Here is a 16,902-nt window from a genome sequence, read left to right on the forward strand (position 1 = left end):
CTTCCTTCCTTCCTTCCTTCATTCCTTCCTTCCTTCCTTCCTTCCTTCCTTCCTTCCTTCCTTCCTTCCTTCCTTCCTCCCTCCTTCTTTCCTTTCTTTCCCTTCCTCTTCCCATCCCTTCCTTCTTTCCTCCCTCCCTTCTTCCTCTCACATCTCAGCTTCCTCCAGAGCTACTCTCCAGCTGACCTTCCCTACAGCATTTCACATTCTTCCTTTTTTAAAACTACTTATGGTCCACCTGATGGTGACTCTCCATGCATTTGCACAGGCTGTGCCCCTTGCATGCCCCCCTCATCTCATGCTCTTAGGACCCCCAGCTTTCTTTGAGTCCCAGCTTCGTTAGTGCCTCCTACAGGAAGCCTTCCCTGACCGCTCCAGTTGTTAACGCTCCCCCCTTTTGAGGAAGGCTCTTTGTGAAGGCGAGCGCTGATTTAGAGCAGATTTACCGAGAGGGGGAAAGTGTAGCCACCCTCCTGCAGTCACGTCGCCTGTAACAACAAAACAACAACTGGTGTTTATATAGCTTTAAGCTTTGTAGAGCACTTTACACATATTATCTTACTCGGTCCTCACAACAGCCCTGTGAGGTGGGTGCTATTACTGTCCGCATTTTACAGTTGAGGAAACTGAGCACATTAGTAAGTGTCCAAGGTTGGATTTGACCTCAGGACTCTGATTCCAAGACCAAGGCCCATCCACAGAATTATTAATTGAACCTAGAGTCAGGAAAGCCCTGTGTTCACATCCTGTCTACATTTGTGTGACTTTGGACAAATCACGTAACATTTCTAAAAAGAGGATGAAAAAGCAGCACGGAGGCCTTGGAACAGGCAGGCTCCAGCCCTGCTTTGCAGGCAGCTGGCTGTGGGGCTTTAGGAGAAATGGGATGTGTAAACGTGCAGCATGACCCAGTGGTTCCGGAGCTGGCCATGCAGCCAGAGAGGCCTGGCTCCAGGTCTGGCCTGACCCCGCTGGGCTCAGTGTCCCTGGCCAAGGTCTCTGAGATGACATAGGGGCTGCATTGGTAGCAGGGGCTTCTCCACCTGGTCCTTCCCATGGTGGAGAGTTCCGTCCCAGAAGCCTGACCACCATCCATCACAACTCCCGCAGAGGCTCATGTGTGGGACCCTGTAACCTGGATCTGAGCCCCACTGGGAGGAATCTCATCACCATGTTGTACTGAATTGCCGCTGTGTTTCTCACTCAGACATCTGGGTGTGGATTGGAGAGAGACTTCCTGACTACAGGAAGACCTGAGTTCAGATCTCCCCCCAGCCGCTAGCTAGCTGTGTGACCCTGGGCCAGTCACTTTACCTCAGATTACCTCAGTTTCCTCATTTGTATAATGGGGGTAATATTAACATCTCCCTCCCTGGGGTTATGAAAGTTTGTAAAGCACTTTGAAAGTCTTAAAGTGCAATATAGTGCTAGCTGTCATTATTGACCTTCTAAGTGTGTGTGTGTCCATAGATACTCACACACATGGCTTTGGAGCTATTTCTGAATTATACTGCAAGGCTGAACCCCCAGGGGGTTTGCATTATGTGCTTGGTGCATTGATGCTACTCATCTGGGCCTGTCAGAGTGGGCAGGAACCCTGGCTCTGGAATCAGGGCCCTGGGCCAGAATGTGTTGGAAGCTGCTGCTGCTATTGTTCAGTCATGTCTGACTCTTCATATGCCCATTTGGGGTTTACTTGGCAAAGATTCTAAAGTGATTTGACATTTCCTTTTCCATTTAATTTTACAGATGAGGAAACTGAGGCAAACAGGGTGAAGTGACTTGCCCAGGGTCACCCAACTCGTAAGTATCTGAGGCCAGATGTGAACTCAGGTCTTCCTGACTCCATCGTGCCACCTAGCCACCAGGAAGCTGCCAGCCCCTGCCAACTCCTCCCCTGTCTCGGGTACCAGGCTGCCAGCGCCCTCCACCTGGCAATGACTTTGTTTCGTGTTGAACTTTTATGGAAATGTCACCGAAGAATGTGAGAAGGGCAGGGCCTGTCTCCTCCTCATCTCTGTGTGCCCAGGGCCTTGCCCAGTATCTGGCACATAGTAGGCATTTAATAGATGTTGAATGAGTCAGGGAGTCCACATGGTCTCTGTGGTAGGAAAGGTGGTGAATTAGACTGAGAAATGGCTTCTCCAGAGAAATTAGAGGGTGGATTCCTTACGAATCTTGGGAATTAGGGAAAGGAATGAAAATCTCTGTAAAGTGAAGATATGACTGAGTCATGTGCAGTGCCGCACGGCACAGAGGAGGCAGGGCTGCGGCCAGAGCCTGGATGTGTTTCCTTGTTCCCAGACTGAGCTGTGTCTGGACACCTGCCGGGAGTCAGCCTTTTAGGCACTAAGTAACTATTGATGGCTCCTTTCTCTGATTTTGGGCCACTCACAAGGTTCCGTTTAGCCACTGTCCATAAAGGAGCCATGGGGCTCCTGCCCTGCTGGCATCTGGGAGATTCTGCCCTGAACAGTGTGGGAGCTTTGGGGCCGACTTGTCCTTCATGGCGTCTTTCTTGTTGCACAGCTCTGTTTTCTCAAAACTCTGCCCTTCAAGAAAGGAGCACAGAGAGAGGAGGAAGGAATGACATCCTCGCTGCTGCCAGCCAGGTCCCAGGTGAGTTAGGCTTTCTCCTCCCTCGACATGCCCTCTTCTTTCTCAGAGTGAGGATGTTTTGCTTTCCTTTGTCCTGGATCTTTTCTGGTCAGCTGTGGCCCAGTCAGGGACCCCAGCCTCCCAGAAGGCTCTGACTGTTCTCTTCTGATGGAGGATTTAGAAGTCGGGCCGTCATGGGATCAGCAGGGCCGGCAGGGCTCTCAAGCCTTATGTAGCACAACCCCTTTATTTAAAGCATGAGGAAACCAAGGCTTTGGTGAGTAGGAGAGTGCTTCCAGCACCCTGCAGGCACAGGGTAAGGGGATGTTCTAGCCTAGGTCTCTGAGGTGCCGTCCTGGAGGCCTCCTTCTGAGTTAACCCGTAGTGACTTCTCCTTGGGCCTTTTATTAAGGAGATTTGTTCTGTGAAATTTGGATTCCGTCGAAGGGCCCCACTTGAGGACCTAGAAGGCCACATGTGACCTCCAGGCTGCAGGTTCCCTCCCTCTGGTAACCACTTTACCAGTTCCGAATCTAAGTGTACCATGGCCCACAGTGCTCCCACTTGCAATGTTTTATTAACGTTTCCCTTGCAATGTTTTATTAACGCCTTGCTCATGTACCACTTACAAGCATTAATAAACAAGAACAAAATAAAGAAAAAGATAAAAGAAATCCATTCAAATAACTGACTGATAGCCACTCACACATTCAGCAAAAAGTGCATAGCTTTAGGAGGTCCCGAGCCAACCCTGCAGATACACGTGCGTGCCATGCTGGCTGTGGAGGCCGAGGGGATGCCAGGCTGTCTGGCCATTTTTACATTCCTTTAAAAATTTTGAGTTCCAAAATGCTCTTCCTCCTCCCATCCCGTCCCCACCCAATCAAAAGGCAAGCAACAGGAAACTCGTTATGCTGTGAAGTCATGCAAAACTCGGCTCTGTATTAGCCGTGCGGCCAGAAAAAAAGTAGGTGAGAACAATATGGAGAGTGAAAAAAATGTGCTTCAGTCTGCACCGAGTCCATCAGTTCTCTCTCCAGAGGAGGATGGGATTTTTCATCATGAGTCCTTTGGAATTGCCTTGGATCCTTGCACTGATCAGAACAGCCAAGTCTTTCACAGCTGATACTGTTCCAATATGGCTGTTACTCTGTGCTCCAGCTATTCCAAGGGAAGAGCATGGATGATGTTATCTCAGCAGAATGGTAGGGGTCAATGTGGGTGAACACCACCCTGTTCTCCTGATCGCCAGCCCTGTAACTGTTCAAAAAGGAGGTGGGATGATTCTGGCATTGTGGTACACTGTTCTTGTGGCCTGGGCCTGTAGTCAGGAAGACCTGCATTCAAATTCAGCCTCAGATACTAGCAGTGTGACTTTGGGCAAATTATTTATGTTTGCCTCGGTTTCCTCAGCTAGAAATGGGGATAATTAAATCACCCACCTCATAGGCTGTTCTGAGGATCAAATGAGAAAATATTTAGAAAGCACTTGGGCATAGTGCCTGTCACATGTTAGGCACTATGTAAATGCTTATTCCTTTCCCTTCCCTCTTTTCCCCCAACAAAAGCTCTTTCTTGTAGCAAAAGTATAGTCAAGCAAAACAGATTTGTGTTGTAATGGTCATGGGCAGAAGCTAATGCCCCATTCTGTGCCTGCTGTTCCCCACCTCTCTGCCACGAGGTAAGAAGCTCGCTTTATCATCTGTCTTCTAGACGCAGGATTGGCTGTCAGTCACGTTTCTCAAGCCTTTCACAGTGTTTTCTCTTTTGCAGTGTTGTGATCATCATACACCTTGTTTTCTGGCTCTGCACGCTTCATTCTCAACCATTTTGGACTGGTCTCCCCAGGTCCCTCACCACACAATGATACCCCTTCCCCTCTCAGTAATCGCTGCCATAGGCTCCCGTCCCGGCTGCTGGTTTGTACGGTGTGCTGCAGGGCAGGCACTTCACCCTGACCCGCTGACCTCAAATCCCCAAGGACAGCCAAGTCCTTGGCTTCCAACTCAGGATTAGCTATTTTTGTTCTACTCTTCCTAGTTCCAAGAAAATTCCAAGTCATTCCCCCCAAAAAGAGAATAGAAGTGACATCGTTCTGCCCTCTCTCCATATCTGTTATTGTCCCCCTCACACCAAGCAGTGGGACTATCCCTTCTTTGATCTTTTACATTCTCTAAATATGTTGAAAGAATTCCTTGTGTTTTAGAGCCCTTGCCCTCCTCAGTTTATTCTACTTTTTTTTTAGCGCTCCTGGAAGGCTGCTTGCAGGATGGTGCCCTGCTGCTGCAGTCATCCTCTCGTTGCCTGTCATCCTTTCCATCTTCTGATTCCTACCCCCTTTTAGTGTCTAGAGTGCCAGGACCCAAGTCAGGAAGACTCATCTTCTTGAGTTCAGAGCTGGCCTCAGACATTTCCTAGCTGTGTGACCCTGGGCAAGTCACTTAGCCCTGCTTGCTTCAGTTTCTCGTCTATAAAATGAGCTGGAGAGGAAATGGCAAATCCCCCCAGTATCTCTGCCAAGAAAACTTCAGGCAGGGTCGTAAAGAGTTGGACATGACTGAGCCAAAGAACAACTCTGTGTAAACCTTGTATGTAGCTGGTTGTTTAGAGGTTGTCTCCCCCGTTAGAATTCATGCTCCTTGAGATCAGGAGCTGTTGTTTGCCTTTCCTCGTAACCCAAGTGTTGAGCACAGTGCCAGGCATGCAGTGGGCCTTCAATGAATGCTGCTTGAGTATCTGCCTGCCTTATCCCCCAGGAGAGCTTGGGTGGAGCCTGGCCTGGCTAGAACAGAGAGTGTCAGGGCTCAGAATCCTTTAGGTCTGGGCCACAATTAGATGGTCTTTAGGTTTTCCTTTCAGTTTTCTTTCCTCTTACTTCTTGCAAATTCTTGAACTTGTTCATGGAAACTAAAAGAATGAGAAAAAAAATCATTTAGCTTCAGGCTTATTTTCAGATGAAACTGAAGTCAGTCACTTGGCAACTCTGGTCGCTGTCCCAAGATCTTGGGCTCACAGCTCCTACGTAACACACTCAGATCCAGGCCTGCTGCCTCCCGCTGCAGTCGTCTCTGCACAGCAGGGCCCCTCACACCGCTGGACTTGCTTTTTGCTTTAGTGAGAATTACTTCTGTAGGGGCAGGAAGGCCTTGCCAGGCCCTGGACTTTAAGCTGATTAACTAAAAGTGTTTGTTCCAGATTGCTTTTGAATGCCATGGTCACCCTTGCCATTCCCCACTTGGCATTAATGGGCTGTACCAAGCTTTCAGCTTCAATCTGTATTAATTGTGTCCCCATTGTGTATTCATTATTGAGTTTTTCCTGGCAACCTATTGTTGTGGTCTGCTGCTAAATCCATTCCATAAACCTCCGTCTTAAAAATGGTACCAGTGATTCCACTTAAATTCAGCAGTATTATTTTAAATAAATTTTGCTGATCTGGTTTTTTTACGCTGTCTAGATTTCTTCCTGTATCCTACTCTCATGGCTCTTCCAGAAAGGCATCTCCTAGAACAAATATTTTTTTAAAGAGAGAAAAAATTCAGCAATACTGATCGGTACATTGAAAAAAATCTGACATTATATGTTACATTCTGTACCCATGGACCCCCTAGCATTTTATATATATATATGTATGTATGTATTTTAATTGGCTCCTCCTCTACAAGTCTTTCTTAGTTAATCATCATGTTTGTGATGAACTCAGTGCCATGAGATCCCTATGTATCTTGCCTACTTAATTTCTGCTCCAAGGCCCATGGGAGGAATTCTTCATGGTGAACAGGAATGTTTTTGCTGTTTCAGGAATCCGTGACTTTCCAAGATGTGGCCGTGGACTTCTCAAGGGAGGAGTGGAAGCATCTGGACTCAGGTCAGAGAGACCTGTACCGGGATGTGATGCTGGAGAACTATCAGAACCTCGTATCCTTGGGTAAAGATGTGCATTGTTACTGGTGAAAGGTTGTGGGGTTTCTGAATTGGTGCCTGGTGACTGGTCCTGACTCAGGCTGGTCAGGTAGGCGGTGATAGTAGGTAGGATAGGTCATTCTACAGTTAACAAAAGGACACTTACCGAGCTATAGCAGGAGAAGGAGACTCACAGTATTCACTGAGGCTCGGCATTGAGGACACTTCAGTTGATTCAGAGGAAAGAATCTCCTTTGCCTGACTCACCCATCGTGATCCACCAACCAGACAGGCACCAGGGTTGCCACAGAGCTCTTTGTGGCTGCTTTGTACCTGGGCAGCCTAACCTTTAGTGCCATGAGCTAACCAAGGCTTGAGGATGGTTTCAGAACCTTTTTTCTTTGTTTTTTGGTTTTTTTTGGAGGGATGTTGGGGTTAAGTGATTTGCCCAAGGTCACATGGCTAGTTTTTTGTGTTAAGTGTATGAGGCTGGATTTGAACTCAGGTCCTCCTGACTCCAAGGCCAGTGCTGTATTCACTGCACCACCTAGCCACCCCAAGGTTTCAGAACCTTTTAAGGAAGAATTAGCCTAGCTTGCATTAGAGTTCTGTTCCTGCCACCAGCTGGGTCTGGTTTGGTTTCCAGAAATGTTTAAGAACATGAGTAATGAAGAAGAGAGCTTTCTAAATCATCTAGCGTAGGGATTTTTAACCATGAACTTGTTTTTATATATTTTTATTAATAAAATACATATATATATAGCTAGATAGATAATTGTATTTCCATATAATTGGTTTCCTCTATTTTGTTTAATGAATTTCACAACGTGATTCTGATTAGGGGATCCATCGGTTTCACCAGACAGAGGGGCCCAGGACACCCCCAAAAAACCCATGTTCTAGAGTCGAGAGAAATATTTATGCACCACCCCCATCCCCAAGTGACAAATCTTAATTTTTTAAACTGCGAATCTCCAGCTTCTCTGTACTGCCTTCTGTACTCTCCACGGCTTCTGTGGTGACACTCCAAGATTAAGAAGGGACCCCTGAGGCCATGTGACAGAGTGAACCAGAGTAGGCTTTGCACATCTCTCTGTCTGCTGCCCTTTACCTGCATGACCCTGAGGAAGTCACTTATTCTCTCAGTGGCTTGGGCCTCCCTCTGAGCCTCTGAGTTGTAGGGAAGAGGCTGGTGTGCACTGGTAAACACGGTTCCTCATGAGGAACTCATCATGCCAGTGGCATAAAAGGCCCAGTGCACAAGGAGAAGAGGAGCCTTTCATATGAGTGGGCCAAATGAATGATTTCTGAAGGACTTTTATACCTGTTCTATGACTTCTTAGGGCGGCATAACAGATAACATTCTCACTACTCTGAGAGTCAGAAGACTTCGGTTCTAATTCCACCTCACGTATTCATGAGCTCTACGATCTTGGGAAGGCCCTTCATCTCTACAAGCCTCTGTCCTCACTGTGATGTTCCTAGGGTTGTGTGGATCTAATGAGGTCGTGAATGAATCAGGGAAGTCCTTATTAAGCGATTACTACGTGCAAAGCACTGTGCTAACCCTGGGGACAAAAATAGCAAAACAAGACAGGCCCTTCTTTCAAGGAATTGATGATGGATATGGGAGGTTTCAGCCTCAAGTCAGATGGAGATGTTCCATGGTCCTAAGGACAGCAGCAAAGCAGATGGCGTATAGTATTTGTAGGGCTTGCAGACCTTAAAGCCCTGTAAAATGGGAGATGTTATTTATAGTTGTTATTCACTGAAAGCTGCCTAGTGATAGGGCTCTTTTCTTTCCCTGGGTTCAGGTCTTCTGGTTTTCCAGTCAGATGTAATCTCCCAATTGGAGAATGGTGAAGTGCCATTGATGCCAGGGGGAGAAGTCCCAAGAGACACTTGTCCAGGTGGGTAAATGAGTGATGACCAGGTAGACAGGATTCATTTTAAACAGCAGCCCAGCTCTTTCTTTAGTCATGGGACTAAAAGCATTTCCTTGGAAATGCTGGCCAAGGAGCTATACTTCTGAAGGTCCCCAAACCTTGGACAAGTTTTTCAGTAGCACAGTGTAGGAGTTCTTAACCTGGAGTCTGTGTACTTGTTTTTTGTTTTTTAATATATTGATAATTGTATTTTAATATAATTAGTTTCCTTTGGAATCTCTGTATTTTGCCTTTTGCAGTAAAAAAAAAATATAATTTTGAGGTGACCATAGGTGTCTGCTTCTCTCTCTGTATCTCTCTTCTCTCTGTCTCTGTCTCTCTCTGTCTGTCTCTGTCTCTCTGTCTCTGTCTCTGTCTCTGTCTCTCCCTCCCTTTCTCTCCCTCTCTCCCTTCCAGGATTTTTTCAAGGCTGAAACTTCCTTCATTTCTTGTATTCCATTAGTTAGTGTCAGTATCTGTTGATTGCTAGGAATAAACGAAATTTGTAGAAGAGGTAGCAAAAGCTGAAAGTAATAGCACCTGCCACTATGTCAAGGTCTATTTCTAGGGGTAAATGGATTTTGCCAAAGAAATGACTGAGGTAACAAACAAAACCAATAGTAGGGCCTTTTCATCTTTCAAGGAAAGCTACATGGCGAACCTGAAGTCGTCCAGGTGAATGTGAGACAGGAAGGCTGACAAGGAGGCATCCTTACCAACCCTTCTCCCACCCCTGACCTGGGCTGGGCCTGGGCAGGGTAGGGAAGGGTTACAATTAGAGCTATCACTAGAGGCTTTGGGCCATGGCAGAAGGAGGGAGTCTATGATGCTTTGGAGGGAAGATGATCCTAGAACTTGGTGCATGGTTACCTCAAGTTCTCACTGGGACTCCTCGGTTTGTGCTTCAGGACAGCTCCTTAGGCCATGATAGGCTCATGATTAGAGAAGCTCAGGGCGTTTAAAGGCAATAGTGGGATGTGCAGAAACTGCTCTGTTATTGGCCAGGGGCGGAGAAACAATACAGATGTCCAGAGAAAGGTAAGTGCAAAAAGAGACTCCTAAGCAGGAAGAAGGGGCATGGCTAGGGAACAGATAGTCTCTTGGACAAAGACTGGTCCGAAAAGAAGAGGTTTTACTTTTTTCAAAAGAAATTAAAGGTTTTTTTTTCTCCTGCTTTACAACCATGACCGAGTCCTTTTGGTTCTTTGTTTTAATGTCTCTTGAATTTACTTATGCTCTGTTCCTGTTATTTTAACCCAGTCTATACCCTTACCTTTTCACACTGAGGTGACGAGCAGATTCTTGGTGTCTGTCACTTCAGTCTGTAATATGCTAGACTGCTGGACTTACTTAAAAGACTTTTCCCTTAAGAACCTTCCTTAGAAGGGTATAATAACTTATTGTTATTGCCCCGTGTATCAAATCTAAATGAGTGAGTTTTATTTTCAAGGCTTCTAATGATACCCTTCCAAAATTAAATTCCAAGATTAGGAACTCTACTCCTGTTTTGCTCTTTCCTTACTATCCCCTATGCTTACCACATTCCTTTCTTCTAGGCCATGTCTCCCCCTTCCCTATTCACATCTCTTAAATGGTTTGTTTGGTTCTTTTTCCTTTTCACAGATGACTTTCTGAGGAATAAAAAGGATTAATAATGACAAAATCTCAATGTTAGAAAGGACCTTAGAGGTTATTTGTTGGATTAACTTTCCAACTCCTACCAAAATCTGCCCTACAATATCCCTATCATGGAGTTGTCCTTCTTCTGCTCATATACTTTCTCAGATGGGATTTTCACTACTTTGTGTAAAAAAAATCATTTTGTGGTGGCTAGGTGGCGCAGTGAATAGAGCACTGGCCCTGGAGTCAGGAGGACCTGAGTTCAAATCCGGCCTCAGATACTTTTTTTTTTTATAAGCAATTGGGGTTAAGTAACTTGCTCAAGGTTATGCAGCCAGTTATTTCTGGGTGTGGTGCTAAGTATATGAGCCCGGATTCGATTCCCCAGGTCATCCCAAAACTGGGGCTGGTGCTCTTATTTGCTGAGCCACCTGGCCACCCCGGGCCTCAGATACTTAACACAAAAACTAGCTGTGTGATGTTGGGCAAGTCACTTAACCCCAATTGCCCTGCCTTCCACCCTCCCAAAAAAAAATCATTTTTTGAAAGCTAATTATTTACATGTTCTGTTATAATGAGTTAAACACCTGCCTACCTATAACTTCTAATGGGTTGGTTCCAGAGTTGTCCACTAGAGTAGCATTGAATGTCTAATCCCCATGATTTAATTTTAGATTGTTGAGGATGACTATTATGCTTCTGCCCAAGTCCCCTCTTCTTCAACCTTAGAGTTTCTAGGTTTTTATTTTTACTTTATTCTTTTTATTCTGAACTTGGCAAATCAAACAAAAGGAGCATTTCCATATACATTGTAGAATAAAAGAAGAGGACTATGCATGAAACTGTCCTTTTATTTTTGCATATGATGTACATAACATATTTGATGCATAGTTTCCCAAACTGTCCCAGTTGTCTGCGTTTCCTTCTGACATTCTTTCTGTTCTTTCCTGCTCATTAAAAAAATGCTTCAGTGACCCTGTTTTCTTTTTTCTTTTTGTTTTTGGCATAAATGCTTCCTCCATCCTACCTACCTCTCCTAGGCCAAATTGAAAAAAGAAAACCAAAATTCTTGTGAGAAATATGTAGAGTCAAGAAAATAAATTCACTCATTGGCCATGTCTGAAAGTGTATGTGTTATTCTGCACCTTTATCCCATCGCCTCTCTGTGAGAAGGAGATTTCCTATGTCTTAACATGATGTGGTTCCCAAACCCTCGACAGTTTTCTATATATTTTTTGCTCATTAGTCCTACGTGGAAGAGACAGTCCAAAAATTACAAAAATCAGATTTCTTTTTCTTCCCAACAGGAAACAGTAGATATTGAGACCTTTTTTTGTATTTATTTCCTTCAGGTTCTGTTCATCAGGAGGCAAAGGATGAATCCAATGAGGCTCTTCCAGAGAAGGGTAGTTTTTTGAGACTCACAAAGGATGATCCTTGGAATTTCAGTTTGGGAGACAGCTGGAAATGTGATGTCAGAAAGCAGAAGGGCAAGCAGGAAAGGAAATCCAAGCCAGTGACAGTCATCCATGAATGTAATGTGTTTGGGCAAAATTTTACCCTGGGCTCAGTCATTGTTCCACAACCGAGAACTACAACAGAACATGTTCTCTTTAAATCTGTTGTCTATGGAAAGAGCTCCAAGCAGTATTCAAGCATGTTTAAATGTCCTAAAACTTCCACAGGTAAGAAACGTTGGAAGTTCAGCAAATCCAAGAAGTCTTTTAGCTTCCACTCTGATCTTATTCAATATCATAAAAAACTTATTGGAGAAAAGACATATGAATGGAATGAAAGTGGAAAAGCCTTGAGCAAAAAGCCATCCAACAGAGGACATCAGAAAATTTATAGTGGGGCAAAACCTTTTGTATACAGTGAATTTAGAAAAGACTGCATACAGAGGGGAAAGCCTCTTGTTCTTAAGAGAATTCACAAAGGAGAGAAACCCTTTGAATGTAACATATGTGGGAAATACTTCAGTAAAAGTTCATCATTGAAGAGACATCAGAGAATTCATACAGGAGAGAAACCCTTTGCATGTAATGAATGTGGGAAAACCTTCAGGCAAAACTCATCACTGAGCAGACATCAGAAAATTCATGCTAGACGGAAACCCTTTGCATGCAATGAGTGCGGGAAAGTCTTCATAGAGAAAGGAAAACTTACCGAATATCAGATAATTCATGCAGGAGAGAAAATCTTTGAATGTAAAGATTGTGGAAAGGCCTTCAGTACATCCCTTAAAGAGGAATGGAAACTTTATACTGAAGAGAAACAATTCAAATGTAATGAATGTGGGAAATTCTTTAGCAATAGCTCATCACTGAAAGGGCATGAGAAAATTCATACTGGAGAGAAACCCTTTGTTTGCAATGAGTGTGGCAAAGCCTTTGTAGAGAGAGGAAGACTTACGGAACATAAGAGAATTCACACTGGAGAGAAACCTTTTGCTTGTGATGAATGTGGGAAAGCCTTCAGCAAAAGCTCATCACTTAGGGGACATCAGAGAATTCATACTGGAGAGAAACCTTTTACTTGCAATGAGTGTGGGAAAGCCTTCATAGAAAAAGGAAACCTTAGTGTACATAAAAGAATACATACTGGAGAGAAACCTTTTGAATGTAATGAATGTGGGAAGACCTTCTGCAAAAGCTCATCACTTAGGAAACATCACAGAACTCATACTGGAGAGAAACCTTTTGTGTGCAATGAATGTGGGAAAGCCTTCATAGAAAAAGGAAGGCTAACTGAACATAAGAGAATTCATACTGGAGAGAAACCCTTTGAATGTAGTGAATGTGGGAAAGCCTTCAACCAAAGCTCATCCCTTAGGAAGCATCAGAGACTTCATACTGGAGAAAAACCCTTTACATGTCTAGAGTGTGGAAAAGCCTTCATACAAAAGGGAAACCTTAGTGTACACAAGAGAATTCATACTGGAGAGAAGCCCTTTGAATGTAGCAAATGTGGGAAGACTTTTCGAACCAGCTCATCTCTAAGGAAACATGAAAGAGTTCATACTGGAGAGAAAATAAAAAATGGTGATTAATGAGGATAGCCTTCACCTATACCATAAGCCTTACAGTTCATTGAAGACTTGGTACAGCAGAGGAGCCCACTGAATGTAATAAATGTAGAAAGGCCTAAAGTATCAACTTATCTTTTTGTTCTTAAGAATCTGGCTTCCATCTACCCTTCTAGGCTCATTTCACATTACTCTCTTTCATGAGCTCTACATTCTAAACTTGCTGCTTCCTAAATTCTGAATTTCAATGCCCATCCCTCCCATACACACACATGCAAACATACATGCATGCACAAAACATACCCCTACTTTGCCTTTTAACAAGCTGTCACCAATGCTTGAAACATATTTGCTCATCTACCTCTTAAAATCCCTGGTGTCCTTTAAGGCTTAGTGTATGTCTATATAAAACCTTTTCTGCTCCCCATAACTGGTAGAGCTTGCCTCAAATTCCCTCTCTCTCAGATAGATAGATGGTAGATGGATGGATATATAGATGGGTGGATGGATGGATTTATCTCTCCATGTATTTTTCTCTTAATATATTGTGTTTTCCCCTAGTAGCATGTGCGCTGAGTGCAGGAACTATCTTTTATTTTTTCTTTGTATCCTTGTACATAGTAGGTGATTCATAAATGCTTGTTGGATTGGCATTAGAGGCTCCACACTGGAGAAAATCCTTTGAATACACTGAATGTGAGAAAACCTCCATTAGTAATAGAAACTCCAGTGCAAGTAAGATAAATCCTGCTGGAGAAAAATTCTTTCGTTATAAAGAAATTTTCTTCAGCAGCCGTTCATCCTTAAAGGTTCATTCAACATGTATTTATAAAGTTCCTATGTTCAGAGCAGACTTCAAGGAGCTTACATTCTACTTAATGGGATAGAAGAGTATAGGAAATATTGGGTAAAATCAGTATTAACAGAATGAAAGTGGGAAAGTATTTACAAACAACTCGATCCTTACGAACCACCAGAACATTAATGCTGGAGGACAACTTTTTAAGTATAATGAAACAATGACATCCCTTAAGAAATATTAGGGAATTTACAGAGTCATAGAATCTGACTTAGTTTCACCTTAGTGACCAACTACCTGACCCCAAGTCCCGTCAGCAACATTTTACAAACTTTTGCTTGAAGATCTCTGGTGAGGGAGAACCCAGTACTTCTTGAGGCAATACTTTTACCTTCATGTGGTAATTAAGATATTTTTCCTTACATCAGCCAAAGTTGGCCTCTGCAATTTCCATCCATTGCACTACCCCTCACTCCCACCTCCCATTATTTTCTCTAAGCTCAACGTCACCAGTTTTGCCAACCACAAAGGCTAAAAATTGGTAGAAGTTGTAAAGATGCAGGAGAAACTTATGAATAATTAGAGCTGTCCTAAAATGGAAGCAACTGTAATAGGCTGCCTCAGTAGTTTGTGGGTTCTTCCTTAGAGTATTTCAGGTAGAGACTGAATGGCCATTTGTCTACCGTGTGACAGTGGCGGCTTCCTTCAGGTATGGGTTGGACTAGATGAAGCTGAGGTCTCTTTAAACTCTAAAATTCTAAGTTTATGGGTCTTTGGTTGGAGGAAAGGGGGAAAATCACCAGAGAAGGAAAGAGCATTACATTGAGTCTTGATGTGCTTCTGAGTTCTTTGTGAGAAAAAATTACTAACAATGAGGACAATCCCAACTGGAATGGGCTTCCTGGAGGATTAGTGGCTTTCCCTTCATTTGAGGTTTTCATGCAGAGGCTGAATGAATACTAACTATATAGATTATAGGGGTGTTTCTTTCGGAACTACAGGTTATCCTGGATGTCTGATGAGTTCCCTCCTGACTTTTGAAATTCTATGATTCTGTGAACCACCCTGCATTGTCATGAGAGGGATTCTGACTATGATGAATGGGGCAATACCTTCACTACAGGGCAATAATAGCTTATATATATACATACATACACACACACATATAGTGCTTACTATGTGCCAGTCATTGTGTTACGTGCTTTACAATTACCTAACCTTATTCTCACAACAATCCTGGGAGCTAGATGCTATAATTATCTCCACTTTGCAGTTGAGGAAACTGAGGCAGACAAGTTTAAGTGATTTGTCCTGAGTTACATAGTGTCAGAAGTTGGATTTGAACTTAGGGCTTCCCAACTTCAAACCCAACACTCTATCCACTGTGCCATCAAGTTGTACCTTAAAGATCTTTCAAATGTAAGGAATGTGGAGCCCGGGCAGATGCTTAGAGAACATGAGAGAAACTTTATCTAAATTTGTGGTTTCATCAGATGTGAGGAAGTCCCTCCACCAAAGCAAGTTGTCAACTTGTGTAACTTAACAATGTCAGAGAGTTGCCTGGGGCACTAAGAATTTTTGCTGCTGATCCATCTTGGTCCCCTAGACTAACTCCAAGACTTGCCTTCTATCACTGTACTACCCTGCCTCTTAAGAGAACAGTACTGAAGAGATTCTTTCAATGTCCCAAATATCCTAAGTCCCATCAACCATGACTCACTCCTTACACGTCAGAAAGTTTATATTAGAAATCCTATTGATATTATCTTGGAATTGTAAAGCGTCTAGTGGCATTGTGGATGGAATGCTAGACCGTGAATTGAGAAGACCTGACTCAGATATTTATTAACTTTTATATAATACACATATATATACATATGTATATATTGTACATATGCATACATATATGTATATATAATCAGACACTTATTAACCATGGGCAAGTCAATTTTTCTGAACTTTAGTTTTGTCATCTCTAAGGATTAACATAATTGTAAGACACACCTCACAGCATATTATAGATTGAATGAGATAGTGGATAGGAAACATTTAAGTTTTAAAGCACTATGTAAATACCAACTCTCGTCCTTAAATTCATGCTGGAAGTTGTCTGCAGGTATATAATAATGCTTTATTCGGACTTGTCATCTGATAAACACTGGATAGCTGAGATGTCAGGGTTTATTTGATATGTTCTTGTTTGCAGGTTTGTAAAATAAAAGTGAACTTGTTTCCAGCTCTAACATTCTGTATATTTCTGTCTGTCTGTCTGTCTTTGCACCGATGTTCTTTTTTTCTTTTGAATATATACCTAGTGGGATCACTGAGTCCCAGGATATGACCAGCTTTATGCCTCTTAGACCATATTGCCAAATTGGCACCCAAATATATTGCATGCTTTGAGGTATTTATGAATATCTTAGTTTTCCCTCAGTCCTACTGACATTACATATGATCTCTTTTATTTTTTGTCCCTTTTAATAGTGGTGAGATAGCGTCTCATTGGTGTATATGTTTGTGTCCTGTATATTAGTGATTCCTTATATTTATTTAAAAGTTATTTGTACCTATTTGGATTTTGCATGAAATGTTCATATTTTAACCCCTTCATTTAAGATGGCATTTTTCTTATAGATGTATCAGTTCCCAGGAAATACTACAAGTCAAGCTTTCTATCCACCACACATCATTTTTCCTACAATTGAATCAATTAGCCTTGTCTTTGAAATTCTTGACTATTAAAACAATAGAACAAATGACTACTTCTATACTTTAATGATAATCTACTTTTTCCTTGATATTTTTCTTTGTATGCATCTAGAATGTATTTATATATATATTTACAGGTATGTGTTCATATGGCTGTTCTATACCTGGTTATATGAATACACAAATATAGAATTCATGGGTTCATTTGGAATTTGTTGTTGTTTGTGGTATAAATGTGGAACTGAATTATTTTTCTCCTTATTATGCAATGTTTCTAGAATTTTAAATAATATTTTATTGATTTTCACATCAACTTTATACTA

The 16,902-nt window shown here is 42.8% G+C and overlaps 1 protein-coding gene across 1 annotated transcript in view; it reads left to right on the top strand.

The window, feature by feature from the left end:
• Positions 1 to 16,626, top strand: part of LOC138161830 (zinc finger protein 585A-like) — a 49,517-nt gene extending 32,891 nt beyond the window's left edge. Inside the window, exon 6 of the mRNA XM_069088807.1 lies at positions 12,027 to 16,626. Within this exon, the coding sequence (XP_068944908.1) occupies positions 12,027 to 13,095 (1,069 nt within the window). The 3' untranslated portion in view covers positions 13,096 to 16,626. The remainder of the gene's footprint in view (positions 1 to 12,026) is intronic.
• Positions 16,627 to 16,902: the final 276 nt, after the last annotated feature.

The sequence above is a fragment of the Petaurus breviceps genome, unplaced genomic scaffold (assembly GCF_028583685.1).
Source record: "Petaurus breviceps papuanus isolate PSGF00001 unplaced genomic scaffold, PetGlider_PUasm1.0 185, whole genome shotgun sequence".
NCBI classification, from domain to species: domain Eukaryota; kingdom Metazoa; phylum Chordata; class Mammalia; order Diprotodontia; family Petauridae; genus Petaurus; species Petaurus breviceps.